This window comes from Ostrea edulis, chromosome 10 (assembly GCF_947568905.1).
Source record: "Ostrea edulis chromosome 10, xbOstEdul1.1, whole genome shotgun sequence".
Lineage (NCBI taxonomy): Eukaryota > Metazoa > Mollusca > Bivalvia > Ostreida > Ostreidae > Ostrea > Ostrea edulis.
The window spans coordinates 23,357,906-23,385,546 of record NC_079173.1 but is presented as its reverse complement, the minus strand read 5'-3'; the positions used below and the strand labels follow the sequence as shown (position 1 = coordinate 23,385,546).

At 35.8% G+C, this 27,641-nt stretch overlaps 2 protein-coding genes across 3 annotated transcripts; one reads left to right on the top strand and one right to left on the bottom strand.

The window, feature by feature from the left end:
• Window positions 1–4,634: 4,634 nt before the first annotated feature.
• Window positions 4,635–26,207, bottom strand: LOC130051050 (heat shock 70 kDa protein 12A-like). Of its 2 annotated transcripts, none has more exons than XM_056152311.1 (6): window positions 26,167–26,207; window positions 24,248–24,283; window positions 21,475–21,809; window positions 19,552–19,752; window positions 18,991–19,141; window positions 4,635–12,926 (listed from the first exon to the last, which is right to left on the bottom strand). In XM_056152311.1, the coding sequence occupies exons 1-6, from the start codon at window positions 26,201–26,203 to the stop codon at window positions 12,274–12,276; spliced, it is 1,413 nt and encodes a 470-aa protein (XP_056008286.1). In that variant the 5' UTR covers window positions 26,204–26,207; the 3' UTR covers window positions 4,635–12,273. The 2 variants fall into 2 exon arrangements, with proteins under 2 accessions (XP_056008286.1, XP_056008287.1); XM_056152312.1 differs by lacking the exon at window positions 4,635–12,926 and adding an exon at window positions 17,320–17,657.
• On the top strand, window positions 5,877–6,632 carry LOC130050677 (uncharacterized). Its single transcript, XM_056150891.1, has one exon. It carries the CDS (start codon window positions 5,877–5,879, stop codon window positions 6,630–6,632), a length of 756 nt encoding a protein of 251 aa, XP_056006866.1.
• Window positions 26,208–27,641: the final 1,434 nt, after the last annotated feature.

Here is a 27,641-nt window from a genome sequence, read left to right as displayed (position 1 = left end):
GAGCAGATCTCCATAACTGAAGAGAAAAACATCACCATTTCTTCATAGTGGTGGGAAAGGACCACTAATACCCTTCCCCCGAAATTTCAGTCCCCGGGGTAGGGGTTTTCGATGATTCCGAACCCGATGTTTATTCACTAAGTGTACAGCATTATGCATAAAAATTGGAGGGGTGGATCTCTGTAACTAGAGAGAGTAACATCACCATTTCTTCATAGTGGTGGGAGAGGACAACTAATGCCCTACCCCCAAAATTTCAGTCCCTGGGGTAGGGGTCTTCAATGATTCCGAACCCGATGTTTATTCACTAAGTGTAACACGTTATTTAAAAATGTCGGAGGAGTAGATCTCCATAACTAAAGAGAAAAACATCACCATTTCTTCATAGTGGTGGGAAAGGACCACTAATACCCTTTCCCCGAAATTTCAGTCCCCGGGGTAGGGGGTCTTCGATGATTCCGAACCCGATGTTTATTCACTAAGTGTACAGCATTATGCATAAAAAATGGAGGGGTGGATCTCTGTAACTAGAGAGAGTAACATCACCATTTCTTCATAGTGGTGGGAGAGGACCACTAGTGCCTTACCCCCAAAATTTCAGTCCCTGGGGTAGGGGGCTTCGATGATTCCGAACCCGATGTTTATTCACTAAGTGTAATGCGTTATTTGAAAATGTCGGAGGAGCGGATCTCCATAACTAAAGAGAGTAACATCACCATTTCTTCATAGTGGTGGGAAAGGACCACTAATACCCTACCACAAATCTTTCATTCCCCGGGGTAGGGGTCTTTAATGATTCCGAACCCGATGTTTATTTACTTAGTGTAATGCATTATGCATAAAAATTGGAGGGGCGGATCTCCGTAACTAGAGAGAGTAACATCACCATTTCTTCACAGTGGTGGGAGAGGACCATTAATACCCTACCACAAAAATTTCAGTCCCCGGGGTAGGGGTCTTCAATGATTCCGAAACCGATGGTTATTCACTATATGTAATGCGTAATGCATAAAAATTGGAGGGGGGGGGGGGGATCTACGTAACTAGAGAGATTACCATCACCATTTCTTAACAGTGTTTGGGATTGGTAACTGGCACCCCATCCTTATAATTCCAGTGTGGTGTTGTTTTATGCATATAGAAATTTGAATTGCGAACTGCGTTCTGGAATGCAGTTCACTATTGAATTACGAATAGTGAACTGCGAACTGCGTTCCAAAATCTGAAAGCCTCTGTAGCATTATGGTCAAAGACAAAAAATTTAAAACATAACGCTACAGATCTGCAGCTACTTCACAAGAGGCCCATGAGCCCTAAATAATATCATGGTAGCATGATTATATAGTAATATAAATATATACTACATATGCTAGAATTAATATGTCACAGGATCATTATTTACTATGTTTTAATAATTTGCCCATGCGTCATCTCATTCATTCATTCATGGTTTGTAAGTTCATGAACTATGATGTCATACGGTGAGTATGGGATGCGTATGGGTGTGTTTGACTGGTTTTTCCTGGCATTGCGCATGGCTGGCGCGAATTTTACTAACAATTGCATGAAATAATATATTTTTAAATCACTTGATGAAAACCATCTGAATATGACAGACATCATATAAGATATTCTTATGGACCTTTTCCTCTATAAATAGGGAGTTTAAATTCTGTCTACATGGTAAGCATCACTAATCAGGTGCTCTACCGAATGAGCCACCCAGGCCATTATCCACGGCCCAAACCACTACAAAAGAATAAATTGTATACTTAAATCGTCAACTCTCTTCTTCTCGCTCGACATTTGGCGGGAAAATGACGCTATACTAGCGTAGAAATCTGGTGGACAGTATTTTAACAATACACATATATACTTTGTATTTGTTACTATATCAGGAATAATAGTTAACAACATTTTTATATAGCTGTATCATTTGTTAACGATCTTTGATTTAGAAATATTATGCTAACCCGTGGGGTCATCCCTGGTTATTGATAAGCATCTGACGTCATGCCCTGATAATAGCTCTCAGTTGGCTTAAAAAGTGTAAACAAACCAAATTACCTCCCATTTCAATACACATTTCTATGCATAATTTATGCTTGGAATACACTTTAATGCATATCACTGTATTTAGACATTCAGCTTTCAATCTATACCCAACAAGTACCACAAACATGTCAACTGTTTTGTTTTTTAATTATTATTGTCAACTGAAGTGAGGCATGCGAATTTCCTACAGGCACTGCATTTCAGACTGGTGACCTTCACCTTTTAATTGTGGTCCGAATCCAGGTGTTGAGTGTTGTATACGCATTCCGTCATTAAACAACGGAAAAACCCCTCATAAATTAATGATTAACATTCTCTCTCAGAAGAAATTGTATGATAATTAACGAACAATATTCATCAAAGTAATATAATTGTTGCAATAGTATAATCAATCGTGAAAAATTTTTCAATCGAAGAATGACCTATATTTCGTGAAAAGACTGAGGAGGCAGCTAGCGTAGGAATATGAACACTCCTTATATACATTTCTGGGGGGAAAGTGATTTTTCTTAAAAACATTTGACGTTAATTTTGTTTTCTCCCACGTATTACATACACATCGATATTCTAAACATTTGTTGTGATCCTGTATCTGCTGATCATGAATGGAACTATATTTTTCAGAGCAATTGTGTGAAGAGTACCTGAATCCAGTAATATATCTTGAATAGATAGTATGCACTGATCGAATATATTAAAAACAGAGATTGGCGGGGATGGAACTGGAATTATTTCATCTAAAATATTTAAAGTGTAACAAACAAGAGGCCCACAGCATAGCATTGCAAAAGATATATGCTATTTAAATGGTTTACACATAAACTCTATATACTGGTACCCAGTTTGGCCCCGTCCTGGAGTCAGAACGTTTACCCCTGATATCATGAAATTTACAATTTCGGTAAAGGCCTTCCAGCTCTACATGACCAGATCTATGTTTTCAGTTTTTCTTACAGATGTATTTAAGGAAGGTTTTTTAACATTGGTCAATGTTTGCTCCATCCTTAAGGTCCTGGGGGTGCAGAAGTCCTGAAATTTATACTTTATATCCCCTTCATACCAAATTTGAAAAAAAATGAAATAAATGGCAGTTATCAGGAAGAAGTTAAGAATGGTCAAGCGTTCACGCACGGCGCACGACGACGGATGCTGACGAATTGCATTTGGTCAGGTGATCTAAAAATATTTATGGAGATATTAGGTCACATACTAGACTTCAATGTTTTAGAAAGTGTACGAGTATGGAAATGAACCGGAACAACTCTATAATGTTTGGACAACTTGACCATTTCTGTACATTGCATCGGTTCATACAGATATGTCACGAAAAGGTTTCCATATTATATGCTCGTGTCAAAGTCTGCCGTTGACTGTAAAAGTCAGCCCATCTCGCAAAAGTCCACTTGACTTACTAATATTGCTACATGTACGCGCACAGTGGCGTAGCAGTGGGTGTTCTTTAACGTGACGATGCCTGTGACCGTCGCAACACGGGATGTCTGCTTTTAAGGTCACATTATCCGAAAAATCCGTGATTTTCACTTTTAAATAGCAATGTGTATGGGAAAGTATTAACTATATTTACGTCTAAGGTTTGATACAGCCATGACACGAGTAGAACTCGAACATGCGACTTCACGGTTACGAACCAAAGGGTATATCACTTAACTACCGCGATCGGTTCCATATAAGGACTAGTTGAACACAAATGTAGCTAGCAATGAGGAATCTTGCGCCGGGAGACCCCCCCCCCCCTTCACAAATATGATATTTTGTATAGAGATGTCGAAAAAAGCATGCATGTACGTTTTATTTTGTCAAAACGCACTTGTTTCAAGCGACTTCCAGAGGCGGATCCAGGAATTGCGGTTACGGGGGCGCCACTTTATGAGGCCTTGAGGCGGCCCCCAGTGGGTCCAGGGCGAAAAGCCCCCTGAAGCTCCTGGATTTTACAGATTGTATAGGGCTTGAAATATGTAATTTTTAATAAAGTGAAATTAGTAAAATGACTCAAATTTTAAGGGTTTCTGGAAAAATTAAGTTCTCTCAATAAAGTAATCCAAGAAATCAAAAGATTTTGTCATTTATTTCTCCGGGAATGGAAGAAATTATTGCTTCTTTAATCGTTTAATACATTTTTCTAAACAAGACACCAAGATTTACCTTAAATTTGAAAATTTTAAGGGGGAGGGCTGCGCCCCCTTAAATTCGTCACTGACTTCGCTCTCTCCCTGCACCCCCCCCCCCCTTCCACCAAGGCTTTGCACTGGACTCACTAGGGATCTTAAGACAGTCCTCAGACATCCAGCAGTTTACTGCATCCTTTCGTTCAGAATTATCTAGATCAGCCAGTGGTTAAACACGAGACTAGTTTGAATATGCTGATCACATTAGACGCATAAAAGCGATAAATTAATGGGGGGGGGGGGGGTGTACGCCATTACACTTAGCAAATACGATACATTCTTGAGAAACGTGGTAACAAACCAAACTCGATGTTAACAATTGGTGGGGACCCAAGGGCCGAATTAAGTCCCCCGAATCTACCTAAATAGAATTGTGCATGCCTTTCTAGACAGTTCTTTTTTTTTTTTTTTTTTTTTTTTTATAATTTTTTATTTTTGTGCACATACCGGTATATCAGATATACAATAATATTATATCCAGAGAAGAGAGAGAAAAAAAGAAACAAAGCATATGAGCTGAAGGTATGTGGGATTTGAGAGAGAAAGAAGAAGAAGAAGAGAGAGAAGTTAAGAAAACAGAAGGTTCCATCGATTCCATTGGGCATAAAACATATCCTTTTTAACATTTTTATACGAAATAAATTTTTGAGTTTCATAAAAAAAATTCATTTGTGAAATTGCAGCACGCACACTCAAGGACTTCTCAATGCATCTTGCTGTGTACACATAGTATTTAAGCCATAAGACAATAGTGTTTTTGTATCAGACTATTATTTTCAATAAAACCAAGAATAAAATATTTTTTTGTAATAGCTATCTGTAAATCAGTCTTATCTTCTAAAAAATGCTCAAATTCTGCTAGGAAGAATTGTAAAAAAAAAATCACATTCCCACAGAATATGTTCTATTGTTTCCTCTTCAGAATGACAATAATTGCAATACTTTGAGTCAATTTTTTTGATTTTGAATAAAAAAAGATTCGGTTTATAATTCTGTATTGAAACCATTGTATTTTGCTATCTTTTGTCACTCTGAATGGTATTTTATGAATTATTTTCCCTTCTTTAGTGTCAACTTCCAAAAGTTCACTCCATTTTGTTTTGCCTGATGTGATTGAGGTATTTTGATTTATAATTTCATAAAAAAGTTTTGATTTGTTGCATTTCAACACTGTATAATTATATATTTGACATAATCAATGGATTTGTGAACTTTTTGATAGTTTTGTCACATCCACAATTTTTCACCCAAGCCTTAACAGCATGAATAATGCTATTATATTCTAAAAAATTAATCTTTGTATTTGGAATAGTATTGCAAAACGATTCAAAACCAAGAAATGAACCATCTTCATTGATTATATCACTAAGTTGTCTGATGCCGCTGTCAAACATTTGTTTATTATAAAATGGTTTTCCACCAATATGAATATTTGGTTTATAAAATAGAGGTGCATCGGCAGCAACATCAGACTTTTTACTAAGGTTATGCAATGTCAGCCATGATTTAAATACATCTATCCAAAATTTATTTTTCAATGTTTTCAAGAATATTGTAATGTATTCAATTCCACAGTTTACTAATTTGCTTAAGTCCAACTTTGGAATAAAATGTCCCATCCCTCTGTTTGAAAACATGACGTATCTTATCCAAAACAACTTCATAGATGCTATGAATGCCATTAGGTTTACCATTCTTAAACCCCCATCTTCATATTTTTTAACAATGGAGGTTGTAGGCTCCTTCTGCTACCTCGGAGACATGCTTTCCGCAGCTGGTGGCTGTGACATTGCAGCCACTACGCGTGTGAAGACTGCCTGGAAAAAGTTCAGGGAGCTGCTACCAGTCCTGACATCACGCCATCTGTCGTATAAGACCCGTGGTCGAGTGTATAACACCTGTGTACGGAGCGCTATGCTCCATGCCAGTGAGACCTGGGCACTGACCAAGCCAAATCTTCATCGCCTACTACGCAATGACAGGGCCATGATAAGACAGATCTGTAACATCAAGCCTGAAGATATGGCCACTGTAAGTTCAACTGAATTGCTGGGGCGGCTTGGGATCGACGACCTCGACCTCGTCTTAAGGGAAAGGAGACTCCGCTGGTATGGCCATGTTGTCAGATTCAGCAGTGCAGTCAAGTGCGCTTTAAATGTACAAGTTCCTGGGAGACGTAGAGTTGGTCGGCCAATGCTATCTTGGAGAGAGTTGACGGAGAAAGATCGTAGAGAATGGAAGCTCTCAACTGCCGACCTTCAAGACCGGAAAGAATGGAGATCTGAGGTGAGATCTGCCATACGTGCAGCCAGCCAGATACCTGGAAGAGGGCCCACTAGTGTGGACACTACCCGTGGATACTGCACGGAAATAAAAAGGAACCGACAATAATGACCTCCTTTTTGACCCTATGCATTTTATTGTTCCATATAAACAAGAAAAATATCTTTTCTAATTCCTTAAGGTAGAGTTCAGAAGGATTTGGGATTGACATTAAAATATGGTTTAATAATGGCAAAACCAATGTCTTAATAACTGTAATTTTCCCTATGGGAGTTAAAAACCTTTTCTCCCATTGTTTGATTATAGATTTGATCTACACTAATTCTGGTTCATAGTTTAATTGTGGTATCTTATCTAATTCCATGTCCAAATGTATTCCTAACAAAGTAAATCTGGTGGTACCCCACCTAAGCCTGTAATTTGGCAGCAAAGTTTCATTACTATATTTTTTGGAACCTAACCATATTACATGAGTTTTTTCATAATTGATATGTAGTCCAGATATTTCTGAAAAATAATCTAAAGTTTTAAAAGTTTCTGCGAGAGATTCTTCACTGCCATCAAGGATAAGTGAGGTATCATCAGCTAATTGTGAGATCTTTTTTTCTACATTATTTACAGTAATGCCTTTGATATTCTTATTCATTCTAATTTGGATTGCTAATATTTCCGCACATATTAAAAATATGTATGGTGATAATGGATCCCCTTGTCTGTAACCTCTCTGAATAATGATTCTATCAGAGAGATTACCACCTTGATTGATTGCAGATGTAATTTCTGTATTAAAAATCGATACCCAATTCCTAATTGAAGGGCCAAAATTAAAAAGTTTTAGCTCTTTTTGTATAAATGTCCATGAAAGAGTATCAAAGGCTTTTTCAAAATCATTTAGTAGTAATAATCCAGGTATATTTTCTTCTTCAGTATAGTGCATTATATCATAAATAAGCCTTGTATTTTCTCCAATATATCTGTTGGGGATGAAACCTGTTTGATCTTGATTAATTATTTTGTCTAAGTATCTTTTCATTCTATTCGTAATACAGCCCAATGCAATTTTATACACAGTATTCAACAAAGTAATTGGTCTCCAATTCTTCAAATATTGTCTCGGCTTGTCACCTTTTGGTAACAATGTAATAATGCCATGTCTTTATGTAATAGAAAGACAGTTATTTTTGTACCCATAATTAATAGACCCAACTACAAAAAGACCAATATACTTCCAAAACATTTTGAAGAATTCGGCAGAAAAACCATCAGATCCTGGGGATTTGTTTGATTTCATTTTGTAAAGGGTATTGGAGGCTTCCTCAATAGTAATGTTACCTTCTAGTGATTCAGATTCTTTATTTGAAAGTTTTGGAACATCTTCAATACCAAGATCATTGTGCAAGTCTATTGTGTTTAAATTGCTTTTCTTGTATAATTGTTCATAGAATGTTTTTGTTTCCCTTAATATTTCTGATTGTTTATAAATTACTGTCCCATCATTACATTCTAATCTTGGTATGATTTTGCTAGTGAAATTTCTAGATTCTAACGTACAAAAATAATGTGATGGTTTTTCTCCTTCTTCAATCCATCTAGCTCTACTTCTTACATAAATACCATGCAACTTATCTTTTCTAATGTTTTCTAATTCTTGCTTTTTACTACACAGTTCATTGATATTGCTGTCACAAACATTTTCCTCTAGTAATTTGATATTTTCTTTTAATTCTTTTTCCTTCTTTTCTTTCTTCTTTTTGATATATGATGCATAAGATATAGTTTTACCTCTTATTTCTAAAAGTAATGTTTCTAAAACAAAGTTGATCGTTAATAGAGAAGGAAATGTCTGCATCAGATATATCATGTATGTTATCAAAATTGTATACAGGGATTACATACTGTTTCTTTACCTTTATAATAATATCTTTGATACAATCTAAATAATTTTCATCATAGAGTGAAGAGTTATTAAACTTCCATAACCCTCTACCTTTCTTAAAGTCATTAAAAGATATCTTCAAGGATATCATTGAGTGATCTGACCTATAACTAGGTTCTATAGTACACATTTCTAGCCCAGACAAAAGAGTCTCGGATATTAAAAAGAAATCTAACCTACTTTGTTTCAATGGAGTTTTTCTTCTCCATGAGTATCTACGAATATTTTCATGTAGCTGTCTAAATGGGTCTATGTAAGAATTACTTTCCATAATTTCTAAAACTTTATCTCTTGCCTTTGGATTATTAATATATTTGTAGTTATAATAATCCAAGTCTGGATTTAGAACCAGATTAAAATCACCACACCAAATAATATTGCTGCATTGCATATCATCAATGTGATTTTGTATATTTTCAAAAAATAGTGGTGTATCATTATTAGGACCATAAATAGTACACATTAATACTTCATGACCTTCTATACATGCTTTAAGTATAAAATAATTTCCATCAATGTCACCCTTTTCTATCAGAGGTTTAAAGTCAAAATTATTATTGATAAGAATTGCAATTCCCCTGGAGTTTGTAGAATATGAACTGAAGAAGCACTGATATCCCCACAAGTTCCTTCTTTCATCTTCAGTATCATGTGAAAAATGTGTATCTTGCAAACAATAAATATTACACTCTAAAGCTCTTAGGTAGTTAAATACGTCCTTGCGTTTCGCAATATCACCTAAACCTTGGCAATTTACTGAAATAATTCTAACCATTCAGATTACAAAAGGGAAAAAAATAAATAAACTTACTGAGACTAAAGTGATACCCACTGGAACCATGTTGAAGTTTGTTGACAGAGAAATGGGGATAGAGATAGAAAAGAGAAAGAAGTAGAAATACATATATGTATAATACAATTAAATTAAGATTATCAGTTGTCAATAAAAACAAAATCTAACTGAAAAATCAAGCTGTGAGACGTGAGAGTCACTTTGTTTGGATGGCAGATGTCCAAAATAATTTTTCGTTATGACACCGGAAGTACAATAAATCAACACTAAAGTCTAAATCGATAGCGGATGGAATTTTTATTCCCGGATTTTTTTCACTTTGAAGTCGATGTCATCGAGTATATCGAACTTCACTTGCTTTCCTTTTACGTTACCATAAACAGAGCCATTAAAGTACCAAGCAGATGTTATGCTCTCATGGTCTAAAAGGTGGACAATCAATTCTCTGTTCTCCTTGGTGACGTAGTCCCCAAGACGAACATTACCCGGCGAGTCCTTCACAGCAGATCTGTAACGCATTATGTTCGCCTTTTTGTCGTTGTTTCTCATCTTCATTAGGATTGGTCTTGGTGCGTTTGGTCTGGATCCTGGAATGCGGTGCACCGCCTCAATGTCTCGATGGTCAACTTCCACACACTCCTTCTTTTTCAATGTAGATTTTACTATATCTACGATGTTTTCTCCTTTTGTTTCTGGGATGCCATATATTTTGATGTTATTTTTTCGACTATACTGTTCATTGTAATTCGATTTCACTGTGGAAAATGTCGCTAAATCACGGACTTCATTCATTTCTTTTTGTAGATCCCTGTTATTTTTATTTGCCTCACAAATTTTTTCCCGTAGGGTTCGTTTTCCATCGTTAGTTTATCAACGTCTGTTGTAAGCCTGTCTATTTTTTGTTTTAACTGTGTTTCACGTTTTTCTGCTTCTTTCTCATAACTTTTAAGGAGACCTGTTACAATATTTGTTACCATGGATTCAAGATCACATGTTTTCACTGTTTTTTGTAAGTTTCCTTTAATTTCCCGTAAGTCAGACCTAATGGCTGCCAACGTCTGATCACTTGATCCAGCAGAATCATCACTTTTGTTTTTCTCCGATCCTTTCCTGGTAATTGCCATAATAACGCACCTGAATTTAAAAGTTCGACAAAGGAGACGCTCAACAAAAAAATTTTTTTTGAGGTGCTCTGCTACACTGTAGTAAATTGTAAATAGTACTCACGAATCTCAGAAATTGGAATAATCCTGTATTCAAAGTACGGTTGCAAGTTTTTCTCGATGTAAAGACTCCTTTTAGATGTTAGAATGTTTGTTTCTCACTTACTTAGAAGTACACTGCCATAATATTCACTATTTAGTCGTAAATTTCCAAACTTTGTGCTCACGAAAAACGACCTCCTACCTATCGAGCGCCATCTTGATTTTTCCTTCTAGACAGTTCTAGTTGTGTTTTTTTGTGGACGGGAGGTCGTGAGTTCGAGAACCGATACTATCAATCAAATCAAATCAAACCTAAGACATAAACAAATACAGTGATTGCTCCTTTCCCAAACACTCGGCATTTAAAAGTGAGAATCACAGGTCTTTCCGTAATGACCTTAAAAACAAATATTCCGTATCGCTGCACAGGCGTTGGTACGATAAAGAACCGTCATTGCTACGGTCCTGTGTGCTAAGCACGTCTACATTTGTGGTACATCAGTGACGTTAACTAATGAAATCATTCGTAACAAATCAAAATAAACATTCCCTGGATACAATACAAATGAAAAATTATACAATGCAAATGGAAAATTATACAATACAAATGGAAATTATACAATACAAATGGAAAATATAGAATTGTACAATACAAATAGAATATTATACAATACAAATGGAAATCATACAATGCAAATGAAAAATTATACAATGCAAATGGAAAATATAGAATACAAATAGAAAATTATAAAATACAAATGGAAAAGATCAAATATTGCAACGTTTGACATGCCACACACACACACACACACACACACACACACACACACACACACACACACACACACACACACACACATATATATATATATATATAAGCACAAAAACTCAACAACACTCTACTTTCTTAAAGTGTCGGATCTGAGAAGATACAAGGCCAGTAAAGAAATTTATAAAAGCACTGAAAAGGCCACGACACTGTTGGTTATTTAAAACTCGAATTTTCGACGCAACCCGCGTCTTTATCAAGAGACACATATTACATAAACAAATAACACGCAAAAACGACAAGTATCGATAAACTACATTGATGACAAGAGTGATACACTGTTGTACTGAGTGATAAAAATGGTGGTGGTTTCGTTGTAAAGCGTGTTTACTGACTATGGTTTAGAGAGTTTGTACCATGGTCGGGTCGGGATGAAAATAGAATTATTCTTGAAAATTACAGAAATCAGATAAATTTAGAGGGAGAACTTACAAAACAATGTGATTATGGAGTAAAATGGTGGGAAGATAATGATTTGGACTGATTAAGTTCAAAACAATATTAGGTAGGCCGTACCATTGATGATTCGGATATGGTGAACAGCGAAAAATAATGATTGCCAGAAGAACACGATCAAACAAACAAGGTCAATCTCAAGACACAGATCTATATATATATATAAACAAATCAATATTATTTACAATGCACGTCATGAAAAAAACCAAAGTTACAATTTAATTGTCCAATTTTTGGGGCGACCTGTCCCTTCCTCAGGACAAACGAAAAAAAATGTTTTACATAAGTAAAAGATGAACAAAATACCTAGCACTATATCTACAAACCAACAAATAATCTTGCTACAATCTTCAATGTAAATTTCATAGTACGATAAGCCATGCAGTAATTAAATTTTGTAAATGATATTGGCTTATTTTTAATAAACCCTTGAAAATTATTCAATGATTACAAAAACCACAACACCCATCCATAAGATCCGAAATGTGATCGTTATACATTGATTACCTTAGTTGCTATATCTAATTTTTTCATGGATTTCTTCCACATGCATGAAAAACAACTGGCTGATGACCATAAAGTACGGCTCCTCTTAGGACAGCCAGTTCTGCTTCCGGTGGAATAATCACCTTTAGCGGTTTGAACTCATCTTCTATCATTTGCTTCATCTGCGAAGATTCCGAAAAACCCCCAACCATCAATATGATGTCCGTGTCCTTGGCCTTTTCATTTTCAAGATTTTCTCTGATTGATTGCTTAATCCCTTCGAAAGCTTCTTCAAACAAGGAAATGAAAAACATCTTTGTCATTCTAAACTGATCGTCCTTCCACGTCAATTTGCCATCATACCCTGCTCTCTGTACTCTCTCTGAAATCTCAAGATTGTTTTTGGCCTCATACATATTCTTTAGATTTATTGGAATTCTCAAAAGAACTTTTTCCGCTTTTCCAAGTTTAGAAATATTCCGTCGTTTAAATACTTCAAAATTTCTCATCATTTCTATGTAATCTGATGGATGTGTTTTAATGAAGTCATCCATGAGCGTTTGACCCACAATAGTACACACTGTCGTTTCGAACGCTTTGTCAACGATAGTCCCACCATACGGTCCACTAGTCGTTGTAAGGGTTTTTGAAGTGCCATCTCGCTGCATCTGATTGACGGTTATATCAATTGTTCCACCTATATAAATATATATAACATTAATGTTTACAATAAATTAATCAAAGGGGGAAATCAGTTACTAGATTGTCCACTGAGCTGAAGACAAAATTCAAAGATAACAATGACAGGTTTAAATACAAAATTTGTGAACGTTATCATTGTTATTTTTATTATTGCGCACGCACACACGCACGCGCAAACACACGCACACACATTGATAATCGGTCATAATCTAAAGGACTATATTAGATATTTTATTGAAAGTAGACATTAACGGCAAACTAACAACTCAACTGTATGACAAACGGGATGATTTCAGCTTCTCCATCGTCAACTTCCCACATTTATGTAGCAATATTCCATTATCACCTGCATATGGTGTTTATATATCTCAACTGATTCGATATGCAAGAGCTTGTTCTGGGTATAGTCAGTTTTTAAATCGAGGTAAGCTAGTGACAAAGAAGTTGATGGTACAGGGATTTCAACAGTCTCGATTGAAGTCAGCATTTCGCAAATTCTATGGTCGTTATAACGATCTAGTTCGTCAATACAACCTCGCATTGGGTCAAATGCTGTCTAACGTGTTTCATACCGATTGTTAAGCCGTTCTTGGCACACTGATTTTGACTGCGGATAACTCCGTTTACCTGATCAGGATATGGGGTTCACGGCGGGTGTGACCGGTCAACAGGGGATGCTTACTCCTCCTAGGCACCTGATCCCACCTCTGGTGTGTCCAGGGGTCCGTGTTTGCCCAACTATCTATTTTGTATTGCTTGTATGAGTTATGAGATTGATCACTATTCGTTATCTTCACCTTGCACTATATCGGTCAATACGCAATTTCCGAGTTGCCCAATAGTTATTTCCCTTTGTTGATTTCTTATGCACGGTGAGGCGCAAAATATGTTTTTGTATTCACACAGTGTGCACAAATGCTTATCTCTACGTTCATATATTGCCTAAAGGGCGACTCCCAGACGTCATGCAACCACCCGAACTGCAGGAACACACACATTTAATATGTTTACGAGTATTTGATAATGAAATCGCTCAAACAAAAATCGATAATCACCATCTTTCTTTGATAAAAGTATCATTCGTGTAGTCGTGTAGCAGAGGAAATAAATGATAATTTCATATTGAATTTAAAGGGCTAATTCAAACAAATTATTCTTGATATGGTCAGTTTAATGTATACCAACGGCTGATATAAACAAAATTTACGCTTTTTGAACTTTTATACTTTTATACATGGCCAGTCTTTTCTGTATGTATATGTAGTCACACAGTAAGTTTGAAGTATCTCATTCACAACTGTTAACATTTGCGTGAGGAGCAAAGATAGGGGCTTGGTAGAGTACTTACTGGATCCAGCAATGTATCTTTGTTTGTAAGGGTTTTTATGTAGAGTAGGAATCCAGTATAGGTACGGTAACTCACATTCATTCGACCCATTGACCGGGATATTAAATGTGTCTAAAACTGACGCATGATTTTGAAGAATTTCATCTGTTGAAAGGACAGTTGGAGTATAAGTACGAATTAATGCCAAGTTCGTTTAGAATACAGTTGTAATAATGAGCCTTACAAACAAAGACAATGTTGTTACAAGCTTTGCCAGCTGGAACTTGAACATATTCCTCATGTAATCTATCTAATTCTTTTATCACTTCTGGTTTAGTAAACACAGAAGGATAGATGGTACGTACTTTTGCATTAACATGTCTAATGCGGGATTTTAATATTCCTCATATGCTTTTAACCCATTCTGACAATGTATTATTTAGCCCATCGTCTGGCATAATCTTCGACAGAATTCATAATAGAGATGAAGTTCTGTCGCCAATTGAAAGATCGAAGTTCTCTGTATTTAGGACCCTTTAGAATAAGTGATTTGAGGTCCTCATTTTCAAGTATATCAACATCATCAGTAATGACATGTTCAGTTGGACTATAGTTGAAAGAAGACGAAGAACAAGAACACGCAGGTGGATTAAGTATAAAATGGTATATATCTAGGTACTGCAAAGTTTGTTTATACATGTAATTAAATAGTTTCGATGCAATAGTAGAAAATATAAGGTGTAGACTTGAGCTTGAAATAATTTGGAATACACGACTGTACTCTTTTATGACGAAGAGCATATATTCCTTTGTTTGTAAATTTGAGCTTAAGTGGTTATGTGATTCGGAAGGAATATCATCCATGACCCGAGGTGGTTTAAAGAGCCTGTGATGGATAACATCTATAATCATAGAGTTCAGTCTATATTCAGGTATTGAAAAATCCAAGTGTAGACTAACTGTGGCTTCTTCAAATAACGTATGTAAAACTTTCAATTGTACAGGGTAAAGTCTTGTGCGAATATGATGTGGACTTAATTGTCTGTTGACGTAAAGTAAAAGTGAATCAAACGTGACATCATTTATAGGGCTCACGGCGGGTGTGACCGGTCAACAGGGGATGCTTACTCCTCCTAGGCACCTGATCCCACCTCTGGTGTGTCCAGGGGTCCGTGTTTGCCCAACTATCTATTTTGTATTGCTTATAGGAGTTATGAGATTGATCACTGTTCCTTATCTTCACCTTGCATACTTGGTCTTTATATAAACGATGTCCATGACTGCGTTTCCGTCTTTGGGTATTGGGAAAGAGTCCCATCACATTCACGTTATTTCCCTGTGGACTTGTCAAATTTCCCACATCATATGCATTATCATTGCATCCATATGGAAATAAAGTGCCTAGGATCCTGATCCAGTGATCTTCTCGTTGTCTACGAAAAGGAGTACCTAATGTTGGATTGTTTGTGTGATGGTAAATATTTCCCAAAATCCTTGCTCCCATGGACAAGATGGAGTGGACCGCTGAATTAAAACGCTTGTAAAGAAGTTGGTTACCACCATTATTTATTTGAAATCTATATCCCGATATTCTTTTATTAAGTAAACCCTTAGTTTCTCCCACTTAAATTAAGCCACCAAGTTACACTCCTCCTAGGCACCTGATCCCACCTCTGGTGTGTCCAGGGGTCCGTGTTTGCCCAACTATCTATTTTGTATTGCTTGTAGGAGTTATGAGATTGATCACTATTCGTTATCTTTACCTTGCACTCAATAGTGTAGACAACATTAGAAGATTATCAAATTATCAAAAGTTTTGGTATAGAAACTACGTCCAGTGAGATTACTACTAAATGAATTTCTAGTGATCAGTATATCACAAGTTTTACAATTTTTTACAGAACATTTTGAGATCGAGCACATGGTATCTGAAAAGGAATCATCAACGATATGTCTTAAAGGAACATAACAGGTTTCTGTACCAAATATATAAGATAAATCTTTGATATGTCGAAGGATAATCCGAGGGACACCAACCGATCTGTAGGAGTCTGTGTCCCTTATGGACTCCACGGAGTAACACCTTTTTAACTGGGCGACGTGTCAGCCTATATTGTTTCGTTGTATACATCTTGTACCCACCAAAGCGTTTAACAGAATACTGAACGTACCTTCATCAGAAAAGAGTTGATATTTCGGCAGTTGCGTATTATGGAAATAATCAGTATTTACATGTACTTGATAAAAAAAAATTATTTTGGGGGTTATTTCTTTTTACTTTTATGGTTATGTGCAACATACACACATCTATATATCAGCCTATTAACGAGGAACGAAATGTGTTTTCTCTAGCCACGAATCCAGATTGGCTGTACTTTTAAGAGAAAAATCCAGACGTATGACTTGGTTTTCCCTGGGTTGGGATATATGTATAAATCAAGTTATCAACTAATCCGAGATTCCTCTGACGGTTAACCTCGCTTTTATATCGTGAAATGTGCGTGTGAGATTCAGTAAGGACTCCATATTGAATAGTGGGAAGTCGACAACACCAGCTATTGTCTCTACTTTGCCTACCTTTTACAACTATATTTCGCGAATCTAGATAGGATTCATTTATGGGACGAGTATCCTTCAAATTAATCCTGGCTACTTTGACGCCGATTAGAATTTTGTGTATTTGTGTGATGACATCAGGAAACGACCTAAGTCAAAGTGATGCTTCATTTGTCGGTGTTAGAGCTTTTTATATGACAATAGCATCGTATTAGTCATGATTAACTTGTAGAATAAGCATCCGATAAATGAATCCTCGCGTCTTGGAAGGTAAACCCGCGAAATAAAGTTGAAAAAGGTAGGCAAAGTAGCGACAATAGTTAACAGTCAGAGGAATCTCAGATTAGTTATAAACTAGAATACGAGTGACAATCGAATCGATAATCAGAATCGAAGAGCCAAAACGATCGATTGTCGGCAACAATCGTTTCATCATTAATATCAGCAAACCTCAAGTTTAGTTTCAATTTAGTTACTGGTATCATCAATAGCATTAAATATTTTATTTAACATATATATATATACACTATAAATACCAATTTTGTCCCCACTCTTGGGTCAGAACCTATAGTTGCATGAAGGTTAGTTAACTTTAACTGACAGTTAATTTGCCATTAACGTGAACATTTATATAGCGTTAACATGAAGTTAACTGTCAGTTAAACTTAACTAACTTTTGTGCAACTGGGAATCATCAAATTTACAATTTTTGTAGAGGCCTCCTTGATCTACATCTCTATGTATTTAGTTTTTCTTACACATGTGGGATTTCCATTTTTGTTAAAACAAATGTAAATTTTTGGCAGTTTTCCTCCATTCCTAAGGTCCCAGGGTGAAGGAGTCCTGAAATTTAAAATTTATGTCAGCCTTGTCCCAAAGATGCTTCATACCAAATTTCTAAGGAAATTGGATGGTAGTTATCAAGAAGTTAAAAAATATTCAATTGTTAACACATCTAATCACTGATCATTTTGGCCCCACCCCAATACCAAAAACCCTACCCCTGAGATCATCAAGTTTACAATTTTGGTAAAGGACTACCTTTTCACTCTAGATAGCCATATAGCTTCAATTTAGTCAACAGCATTAAAGAAGATGCCTTTTAAATGTTTTACACATAAATACTATATACCAACATTGGATCCACCCTTGAGTCAGAACCTCTACCCCGGGAATAATCAAATTTACAATTTTGGTAGAGGCCTTCCTGCTCTGCATCACTAGGCATTTAGTTTTTCTTATACATATGGTGTTCTAGAGAACAATTTTCGAAAGTTGGTCAATTTGGGGCAATTTTTACCCTGCCCCTACGATCCCCAGGGGTGCAGGAGTCTTGAAATTTACAATTTATGTCCTCCGTTTCCTAAAGCTCTTCATACCAAATTTGTAGTTCAATAAGTTAAAAATGTTCAATTGTTAACGTACGATGGACGACGACGGACGCATACCAATTACAGTAGGTATAAACACTTTCTTAAAATATTTCGAACGGTCTTCCTCAGTCGTGTTTATCTATCATATATTATTATTGTATCTTGAGAATTTTTCACTCATATGGAGACGTCACCAAGACCGGTGAAGGGCTTTAAAATTAGGCCTTTGCTCGACGCTTACGGCCATTGAGCAGTGAGGGTTCTTTAGTGTGCCACATCTACTGTGACACGGGACATCATTTTTAAGGTCATCTCCGAGGACCCGTGACATTCACACCTGATACCCGTGACATTCACACCTGATGCCGAGCGTTTGGCGATGGAACTATCACTACCCGTTTAACGACTTGAGTCTGTCGCGGCCGGGATTCGAACCCCGGCCTACCGCATGCGGGGCGAACGTTCTAACCTCTCGGCCACCGCGGCGGTTTATCTGTCATAGAAACGTAACACAATACTACATACACAAAAGTACTATGACGTCACAGTGAGTATTGTAATTGAAAAGTAACGACATAGTTAATGTTACGCGAAAAACATTTGAAAAAGATAACAGTCTAGTTATGAAATTAACAATACTCACCCAGCCCTGTGGTATGCAATATATATATATATATATATATATATATATATATATATATATATATATATATATATATATATATATTTGTGTACCATTATACTCGTATAATCTTATCATTATCCTATGAACTGAAAATATTCATAATCAGCTACAACTGTACCTCCTGCATCCAGAAGAAGATATTTTCTCCCTTCCACAAAAACAGGCATATTGCTTTTGTTATCCTGTTTATAGTATGGTAAGTGATGAAGGTAGTACGACACGGCCTGGGCCTCCTCTGTGAGGACGAATTTCTCTTTTGGAATTCCAGCCTGAAAACATCACAGTGCAATTAGCATTATAAAGGTTTGAAAATCTGAAATCTTTGTAAGTGAAAGTTGAATATCGCTTCTAGGTAGTCATAAATAGGCAGAATATTACACACACACACACACACATGGATTGCTACCAAACTGACGATAATCATTTATATTTTTAGAAGTGTCCTTGGCACATTGATTTTGACTACGGATAACTCCGTTTACCTGATAAAGATATAGAGCTCACAGCGGGTGCGACCGGTCGACAAGGAATACTTACTCCTCCTAGGCACCTGATCCCACCTCTGGTATATCCAGGGGTTCGTGTTTCCCCAACTATCTATTTTGTATTGCTTATAGGAGTTTATGAGATTGATCGTTATCTTCACCCTTCATCAAGTAATTTAAATTTGAAGCCTTACCTCTATTACAGCGTTCGCTAAAACACCCTGTTTATCAAAATCCCAAAGACCTGGATACGTAAACACCCAGTATATATTTTCTAGAGACGTTCGATCGATCTGTTGTAGGAGTTCCTTTTTAAAATATTGAATACTTCGTCCAATGACAAAACTGGCTGAAAGTTCTTTTCCTGAAATATCTTTAATATTCATATCCTCTCCCTGTAATTTCAAATTGAAATAAGTTATATTAATTCCTTCTTCAAATGATACACATTTTATGTGTGTTTTTTTTTAACAAATGTAGTTTTTTTTTTTTTTACAATTTTATTTCGATAAACAAGACAAAGATGAACAAGATTTCTACACGTAGCCATGTCCCCCACCGCCGCAAAAAAAGTCCCATAACTCCTGTAACATTTGTCGAATCAAAATGACGGCGTAACATGATCAACTACATATGGTGATGAACAATCCTACACAATTTGAACAAAATCCATTGAGCGGTTTCGGAGGAGTTGCGCCGTAGTGTAGCATGTACATATTCAACAAATACCCATAACTCCTGTAAAAATTGTCGAATCAGAATGGCGACGTAATATGATCAACTACACATGGTGACTAACAATCCTACAAAATATGAACAAAATCCATCGGGCGGTTTCTGAGGAGTTGCGTCCATAAAATGAAGTGGGACGGACGGACGGACGGACGGACACCGGTATTTCTATGTCCCCTTCCGCGTTGCGGTGAGGAACAAAAAGTGAATATAATGAACATTAAAACTCGTATACAGAAAACAAAATCAAAAGAATTATGAAAAGATATGACCTTTGATGAATTAAAATCAACACCCAATTGACTGCATCTTACTCCTTCATTTTGGACAATGACAGTCCTCATATGTTCTTAATTAGTGGTTTTCAAGAAAAACAGCCTTGAAATGTTTTCCATAGAAAGACGTCATATTCCTAATGAAAGGATCTGCGTTGTTTTGTTACTGGTGTGACTCTGAGAACTTTACTTTGCCAAACACAGACAAGTGAGGACGTTCACATCATTCTTCACGCCATTTATTACTTTTAGTCTGTTTTGTTGTATTCAAATTAATAATTAATTCATGCCCAATATCCAAATTACGTTCTAGTAAATTCTAGTTAAATTACTTCCGTGTGACTTTGTTGCAGTATTTGTTCATAATTTTCATTTGTGATCACAAAAAAAAACAAACCAGTTCATCGATCTCATGATCATGTAAATCTCTTTTAAACTCTGTATACTTCTATTTCATCGAAAAAAAGGACGATTGTAGCCATGCCTAGCAACGTTTGTATTGGACCACATTTTCCTGTGGCGACCTCTATCAATGCACCCGAAACCGGATCCTCATTGGAATGGTACTTATCAAGAAGTTAAAAATGTTCTATTGTTTACACATTTAAAAAATGACCATTTTGACCCCATCTTTATACCCAAACCCCTATCCCTGGGATCATCGAATTTACAATTTTGGTAAAGGACTACTTGTTTTTTTCTAGATATCCGTTTAGTTTCAATCAATATCAATAGCACTAAAGAAGATGTTATCTACGTGTTTACACATACATACTATATACCAAGTTTGGTCAACACAAAATTGGTCATTTTTTGGAAGTTTTTGCCCCATCCTTTAGGCCCCAGGGGTACAGAAGTTCTAAAAATCATAATTTACGTCCCACTGTCCAAAAAGATGCTTCACAACAAGTTTGAAAAGAATTGGAATTATAGTTATCAAGAAGTTAAAAATGTTTAATTGTTAACGGACGATGACCGACGCAGACAAATTGTAATAGGCCACCTGACCTAAAAATCATCCATAAACATGAAAATCTCAACAGATCTTGAACTTCTTGATTGTCGTGTGAGTTAAAACGCCACTCTGTCCTATTTTCAATAAATGTATACCTTAGTGACGTGTTGTCTGCTGATTTTCATTTTAAAGCGTTGAAAGTAATAGTAAGCCTTGTGGTCAGTCTCCTCCATCTCTGCGTATTCCATTTCCGCCTCAAATCCAAAAGATTTCACGTTTTTGTCTTTGTCGATGAGAATGGTGGTTGGTATCTTATTTGAATATGCTTTCATCCAGTGAAAATACTTCCAGGTACGTGAAGTTATTTCTAAAGGATTTTTGTGGTAATCTCTATTTGCTGAGAAACAATATCCTGAATATGCTGTTCCAAAATCAACAGCAGCAACGATCTTTTCACAATTGTCAATGGGTCTCTTTGAATCTTCCACCTCTAAATTAAGGATATCGACATTATGTGTTAAAAATGATTTATTACATGCTTATACGAGATAAAATGTACATGTATTACAATATATATAAATGGAAATAATTCACGGTAGAAATATTCGCTATATTCACGATGTTGATAGATCCGTGAATTCAAGAAACGGTGAATATTTTTATTTTAAATCATGTTATTCTATTCATGGGTTCAGGCTACCAGAAGAGAGGATAACAAACAAATCCCATAAAGAATACCAAATCAAGTGACAAAGGACTTCGACATCCTCGCTAATCCTCACTGATCGTGTTAGATGAGACATCCTTGCTGACTGCATCGTCGGAAACTCATGGTCGGTCGCACTTCTTTTACCTTCCGTGGGACACAACGCCGATGATTTCCCTAAAAGTGTGTCTCGGCTTCTTTATACGACTGGTCGCTTTGCCATTCCCAATTGCGATATTCAACCAATGAAAAAGCTCCCTATTTCCAGTGTTTGGGAGCATAGAAAAATATGGCTTTTGAAGCGAAGATTTGACTACGTTTAAGTTGAACAACTTATAAAGCTTTCAGCGAGATGCTTTACAACTTCTTCGTCAGTTTGTTTTGAAATTAATTTCATTCAAAATATAAACATAACTGATAACTTATTTCTTTCCCCCTTCATCTAGTCCCCTTTTGTGACCATTGACTCGTTGAGTTTGCATACCCTATTTAATTTATTTGTAAAAGGCTGCACGCAAATGATGCGTATGTCGGGTGCAAGTTGAGGCACTCTAGAGCATAGCTGTATTGTTCCAGTGACGTTTTTGACGACAGATCCCTCAACCCCGATCCTTGTCTTCATAGTGGCACAACAAAACACATACTTTCACGGACGCCGCCATTACTGCTGACGCTTAGAGTTCCGCGTATACTTACGGCGATTCCCATTGGTTCTCGATAGATCACGTAAGGTCATGCATCATAATGAGTTATACGAAAATATCAGCGTTATGTTCCACGGAAGGTGGAAGAAGTGTGACCCACCGTGGGTTTCCGAAAATTATTACTTTTTAAGGTTTTTAGCCCATTTTTCAGGACCCAGGCATGTAGTGACCATGAAATCAAGAATATTAGCTCCCTCTGAGGTCAACGCAGAAAATTTACAAGTGAGGTTAAACCGGATGCTATGGTGAAAATTCAGCTTAATCAGCCACAGTTGTACATGGAGCCAATCGGAACAATGTTTGGTCTTCCGTCAAATCTAGAAAATACGAGTTCGACATGACGAAAAAAAAAAAACTAGAGATGTCCCGATTACACCAGAGCTTCTTGACACGACCTTCATACATGTATATAGATTACTCCTCCTAGGCGCCTGATCCCGCCTCTGGTGTTTCCAGGGGTCCGTGTTTGCCCAACGATCTATTTTGTATTGATTATGAGATTTATGAGGTTGATCCTTGTTCGTTATCTTCACCTTTCACATAGTCACATGACATTTTCACATCAGAAACGCTCATCAAAGGAAAAATTATTTTGTTCAAATCACTATTTTTTTTTAAAAAGAAAAAATATTCTAGCTTGTGAGCTTCGATATTTTGTTGCCAGATTTGGATCATTGTATCAAAGTAATGTATTGCCAGATTTTTATCATTGAATTAAGGTGAAAGGTGAAGATAACGAACAGTGATCAATCTCATAATCCTATAAGCAATACAAAATAGAGTTGAGAAACACAGACCCCTGGATATAACAGAGGTATTAAACCGTCATTATTTTGACCATATACATGTATTTGCTGTTGAATTTGACCTTATTTACTGTTACAAAATCATATTTTATTAGATAATTTTAATCGATCCTTATCTACTTAAAAATCGATCACTGAGCTAAATTATCGTCAATTTCAGAATATATATATATATATATATATATAGATAGATAGATAGATAGATAGATAGATAGATAGATAGATAGATAGATAGTTAAAACACTAAAATGACCAACGATACGAATATCAGTGAATTGTCAAATTTTCAGGACGACCTGTCCCTTCCTCAGTACGATAGAATATCAATTTTACATATTTGGCAATTCACTGTTGTTCATTTCGTTGTTCATTTTAGCAATTTTTATATCCTTATTCATTTCACTTTGGATGTTGAGTGTTGAGTGTTGTTGAATTGTTTACCTGATCAAGACATAGCGCTAATGGCGGTTGTGAGCGGTCGACAGGGGATGCTTACCCCTCCTAGGCACCTGATTTCACCGATGGTATATCCAGGGATCCGTGTTTGCCCAACTCTCTCTTTTGTATTGCTTATACGAGTTATGAGATCGTTATCTTTACCTTTAATATGTGTGTGTGTGTGTGAGTGCGCTCGCGTGTGTATGTATGTATGTATATGTGTGCAGAAAGTTTATGTCATTTTCAAGGTGATGTACACTTTAAATCTCATTACCTATTTTTTGATCTTGACGGTGAGGTGCTTGGCCTTCTGCAAAAGAATTTTGAGCTAGAATATGCATTGTTACTGACATGTTTAAGATATTATATTGATTCAATCACTATTTGTATGTGATTTAGTTTAAACTGCATTTATTTCAAGAAATAAAAACATGATACATACACATCATTAGAATTGTTGTGATTAGAAAACAATATATATCAATTCCTCTCTCATTATAATGTGTTAACAAAGAGTGATCACGTTTTGACAGGAAAAGAAAGTGAGCAAAAATGATACTGAAGAACAGAAGAAAGAGGTTCAGCTGAAATAATTACATTTACATTGGATCACACAAGTTAAGGTGTGATATATGAAAATGCATGAATCACACAAAATTTGATTAATATGAATTTTCACACGTGCATGTAGACATACAGCGGATTGACATTATGAATGATATTTAGCAAATAAAAATCACAAGAGCAAATGACAAATTTACAATATGAATATAATACATATAGACAAGAGGCGAGGTTTCAGTATGAATATCATAAACAAGAGGCAAACTATTAAATGATGACAGAATGAAGTAAAGGGGCAAACAATGAATGAAGACAGTAATAAGCAGAATATGAAGTTTGTATGATTATGGGAGAACTAGTTGGGCTTAATCGAAGCGTTTGGACTTAATGATATATTTCTGTATATTTAGGACCATTCTTTCGTTTTCGTTGTGGTTTAAGCTTTCATTACCAAACAAAAGAAGAGTTGTATTTAATAGGAAGTTAAGAGTTGATATGCGTATATTCATTTCTGAAGCGCGTATATCTATTATGACAATGTCAGTATTGTTCATTAGATTCTACTAGAGGTTAGAGAGTTCGCCCCGCATGCGAAAGGTCGGGGTTCGAATCCCGGCCGCGACAGACCAAAGTCGTTAAAGACCCAAATAAAATACCATACGGTTTCTTCACGGATCACTGGATGTAAGCGGAACTCATCTATGGTCATTGTTATTTACCTGGCCAAGAGATCAAGGTGCTGTGTATACTTTTGATGTACATAGGAAGGGTGTCGGGGCTGTCTGTAGTGTTTCTGTGGTCATAGTGTTTGTATAATGGTTGTATCCCTATGGATAGATGACACAGTCTACACCACCCCTTCTTTCGTTATTTTACCCTCAATCATTGGCTCAATGAATAATTTCTTTTATAAATATAGAACTATCATAAATTGATAATATAAATTATTTCAATAAGTTACAAGTTTTAGAAATTATTGGGCAAATTATTGTTTGATTTCTGATTGTGTAATTTATAATACATGTATATAGAGGAGGGAAATGACAATTATATCAAAATTGCGTTGTTTAGGGGTCTTTTTAAAAATAATTGAATTACGAGAAAATAGTAGATGTGGACAGTTCAATGTTATCAAAACTCTAGAATACAGGGCTTCCTTTAGATCTAAAGAATGCCAGTAGGTACTGGTTGTTATTGTTATCAAAACACCTCTCTGGGGTAGCTCTAGACCACAGTTTGTGCAGATGTCACTCCACCTGAGATCTATTGTTATAAGTTTGATTGACAAACGGCGACCAATTTGGGGGTGTTAACTTAAAGTTGGATCTTTAAAACATGTAGTGACAGTTCTTTCACCAAATGCTCGGCATCGGGTCCTTAGGGATGACTTTACAAACGAATGTCCCGTGTCACAGTAGGTGTGGAAGGCTATGGAACCCTCACTGCTCAATGACCGTTTTATACTCCACGAATTATGACTTACCATTATTACCATATTAATTACTAAGCTTTGTTTTCTTTGTAAAGTTCCATGTGCGTTTTTGTACTTCTTTATCCTAATGAATAAGATATTGTTTTCAATAACGTTGATAGATGAAAAAGATTAGAAAGGTAACAAACATTTCCTACCCGCCATGTTTACATCTGTGTCTCTAATCATTACCATTTCCTTTTCTGAGAATGAGGAAAATTATCGTACAATGAGATATCCAGACATTGAAAGAAGCATTTAGCACACATTTTGAAAATTTAAGCATCACATCCATCTTTACATGAACGACATGTAATTACAATCTTCAATTTGATCAAAATAATATATGAAAGTGCATTTACCTAAAGATATTTACTTATTATAATTTTTAAATTTTAATATACTTAAGGAATAAATTAAATAAAAATCATTATTAAAATTATTATATAAATAAAAATTATAATTTATTTCATTAATTTTTACTTTTTATTTAGTTTTTATAAATATAAGTTACTTCTTTATTTCATTATAATTTATGACATACGACCATCACATGTATGTGTCCGGCCATCAAAAGACAGTACCGCAGTCATCAGACGTGTTGGTACACGATGGTCCTTATTTATTTATATTTATTTATTTTTAAACCATGGGACAACCCATACGTCCCATACGGAGCATATGGAATGTTACTACAACACACTTCAACTTCACTATGTTGGTGCATTTGGGAGGTGTTGGAGGGTGAGGCTGGATCGCAATGAGATGGATAGTATTATGGCAGATAATACAGTCACCAATCGGTTAACGATATATAGTTAACCAATCCTACGAATATCAAACAAACAAAGCATTACTTCCAAGGTGATCCATCGAATAGCGACAGTTACTCTAGACTATTGACATTACTTTTAAACGAGTTGGGTTACTGTAATTTATACATATAATTTACATCTTAAAATTATTATTTAATTAAATAATAAAAATGTTTTGTTTCCAATCTAAATATCATTATGTCAAATTACTTTACTATTAAAATTTTAATTTTTTACATGTCCTTATACATGTAATTCCATTGATAATTTATGTTTATTCAGTATTCAATGCATTCATTAACGCAACCTCCTGCTTTGCACATATATATAATAGGCCATCGTACCGTGGTTTCAGCGGGTGAAACGTCACAATATCTCAAATTACGTTGTATGAGCGGTTTCAACGGATGAAACGTCACAATGTCACAAATTACGTCACAAATTACGTTGTATGAGCGTCTTCACAGCGGCTGCCACATAACTAATCTATTCATTCGCCATCTTTAATTTGCATGATTTATAGCTTCCAATATCATTCGTAAGTTTCCTTCCGGTTGGTGAGTAAAAAGTTTTACTTATATGTATAACTAAGGTTTTATCGTGCATGTTTACAAATATGTAAACAGTTTCGTATGTTTATAAGTATGAAAACCACTAAGCATCATTATTCTAATGTTAAATTTTTATATGTTTACTAATATAGAAACAACTACATGTGTTATACTTATATAAACATCTAAGCATATAATTCGGGTTTTCTATCTTTATTAGTATGTAAACAATTACATATATAAGTATCGTAGCATATTAATATTAGG

What these genes read in the sequence shown, in the direction of transcription:
- LOC130050677 (XM_056150891.1), top strand. Translation starts at nt 5,877, where the DNA reads ATGACGTATCTTATCCAAAACAACTTCATAGATGCTATGAATGCCATT.
- LOC130051050 (XM_056152311.1), bottom strand. Translation starts at nt 26,203, where the DNA reads ATGGTAATGATTAGAGACACAGATGTAAACATGGCGG. An exon ending in CACAGATGTAAACATGGCGG is followed by an intron (nt 24,284 to 26,166) that starts GTAGGAAATGTT and finishes ATTCTTTTGCAG; the next exon opens with AAGGCCAAGCACCTCACCGT. An exon ending in GCAGACAACACGTCACTAAG is followed by an intron (nt 19,753 to 21,474) that starts GTATACATTTAT and finishes TTGAAATTACAG; the next exon opens with GGAGAGGATATGAATATTAA.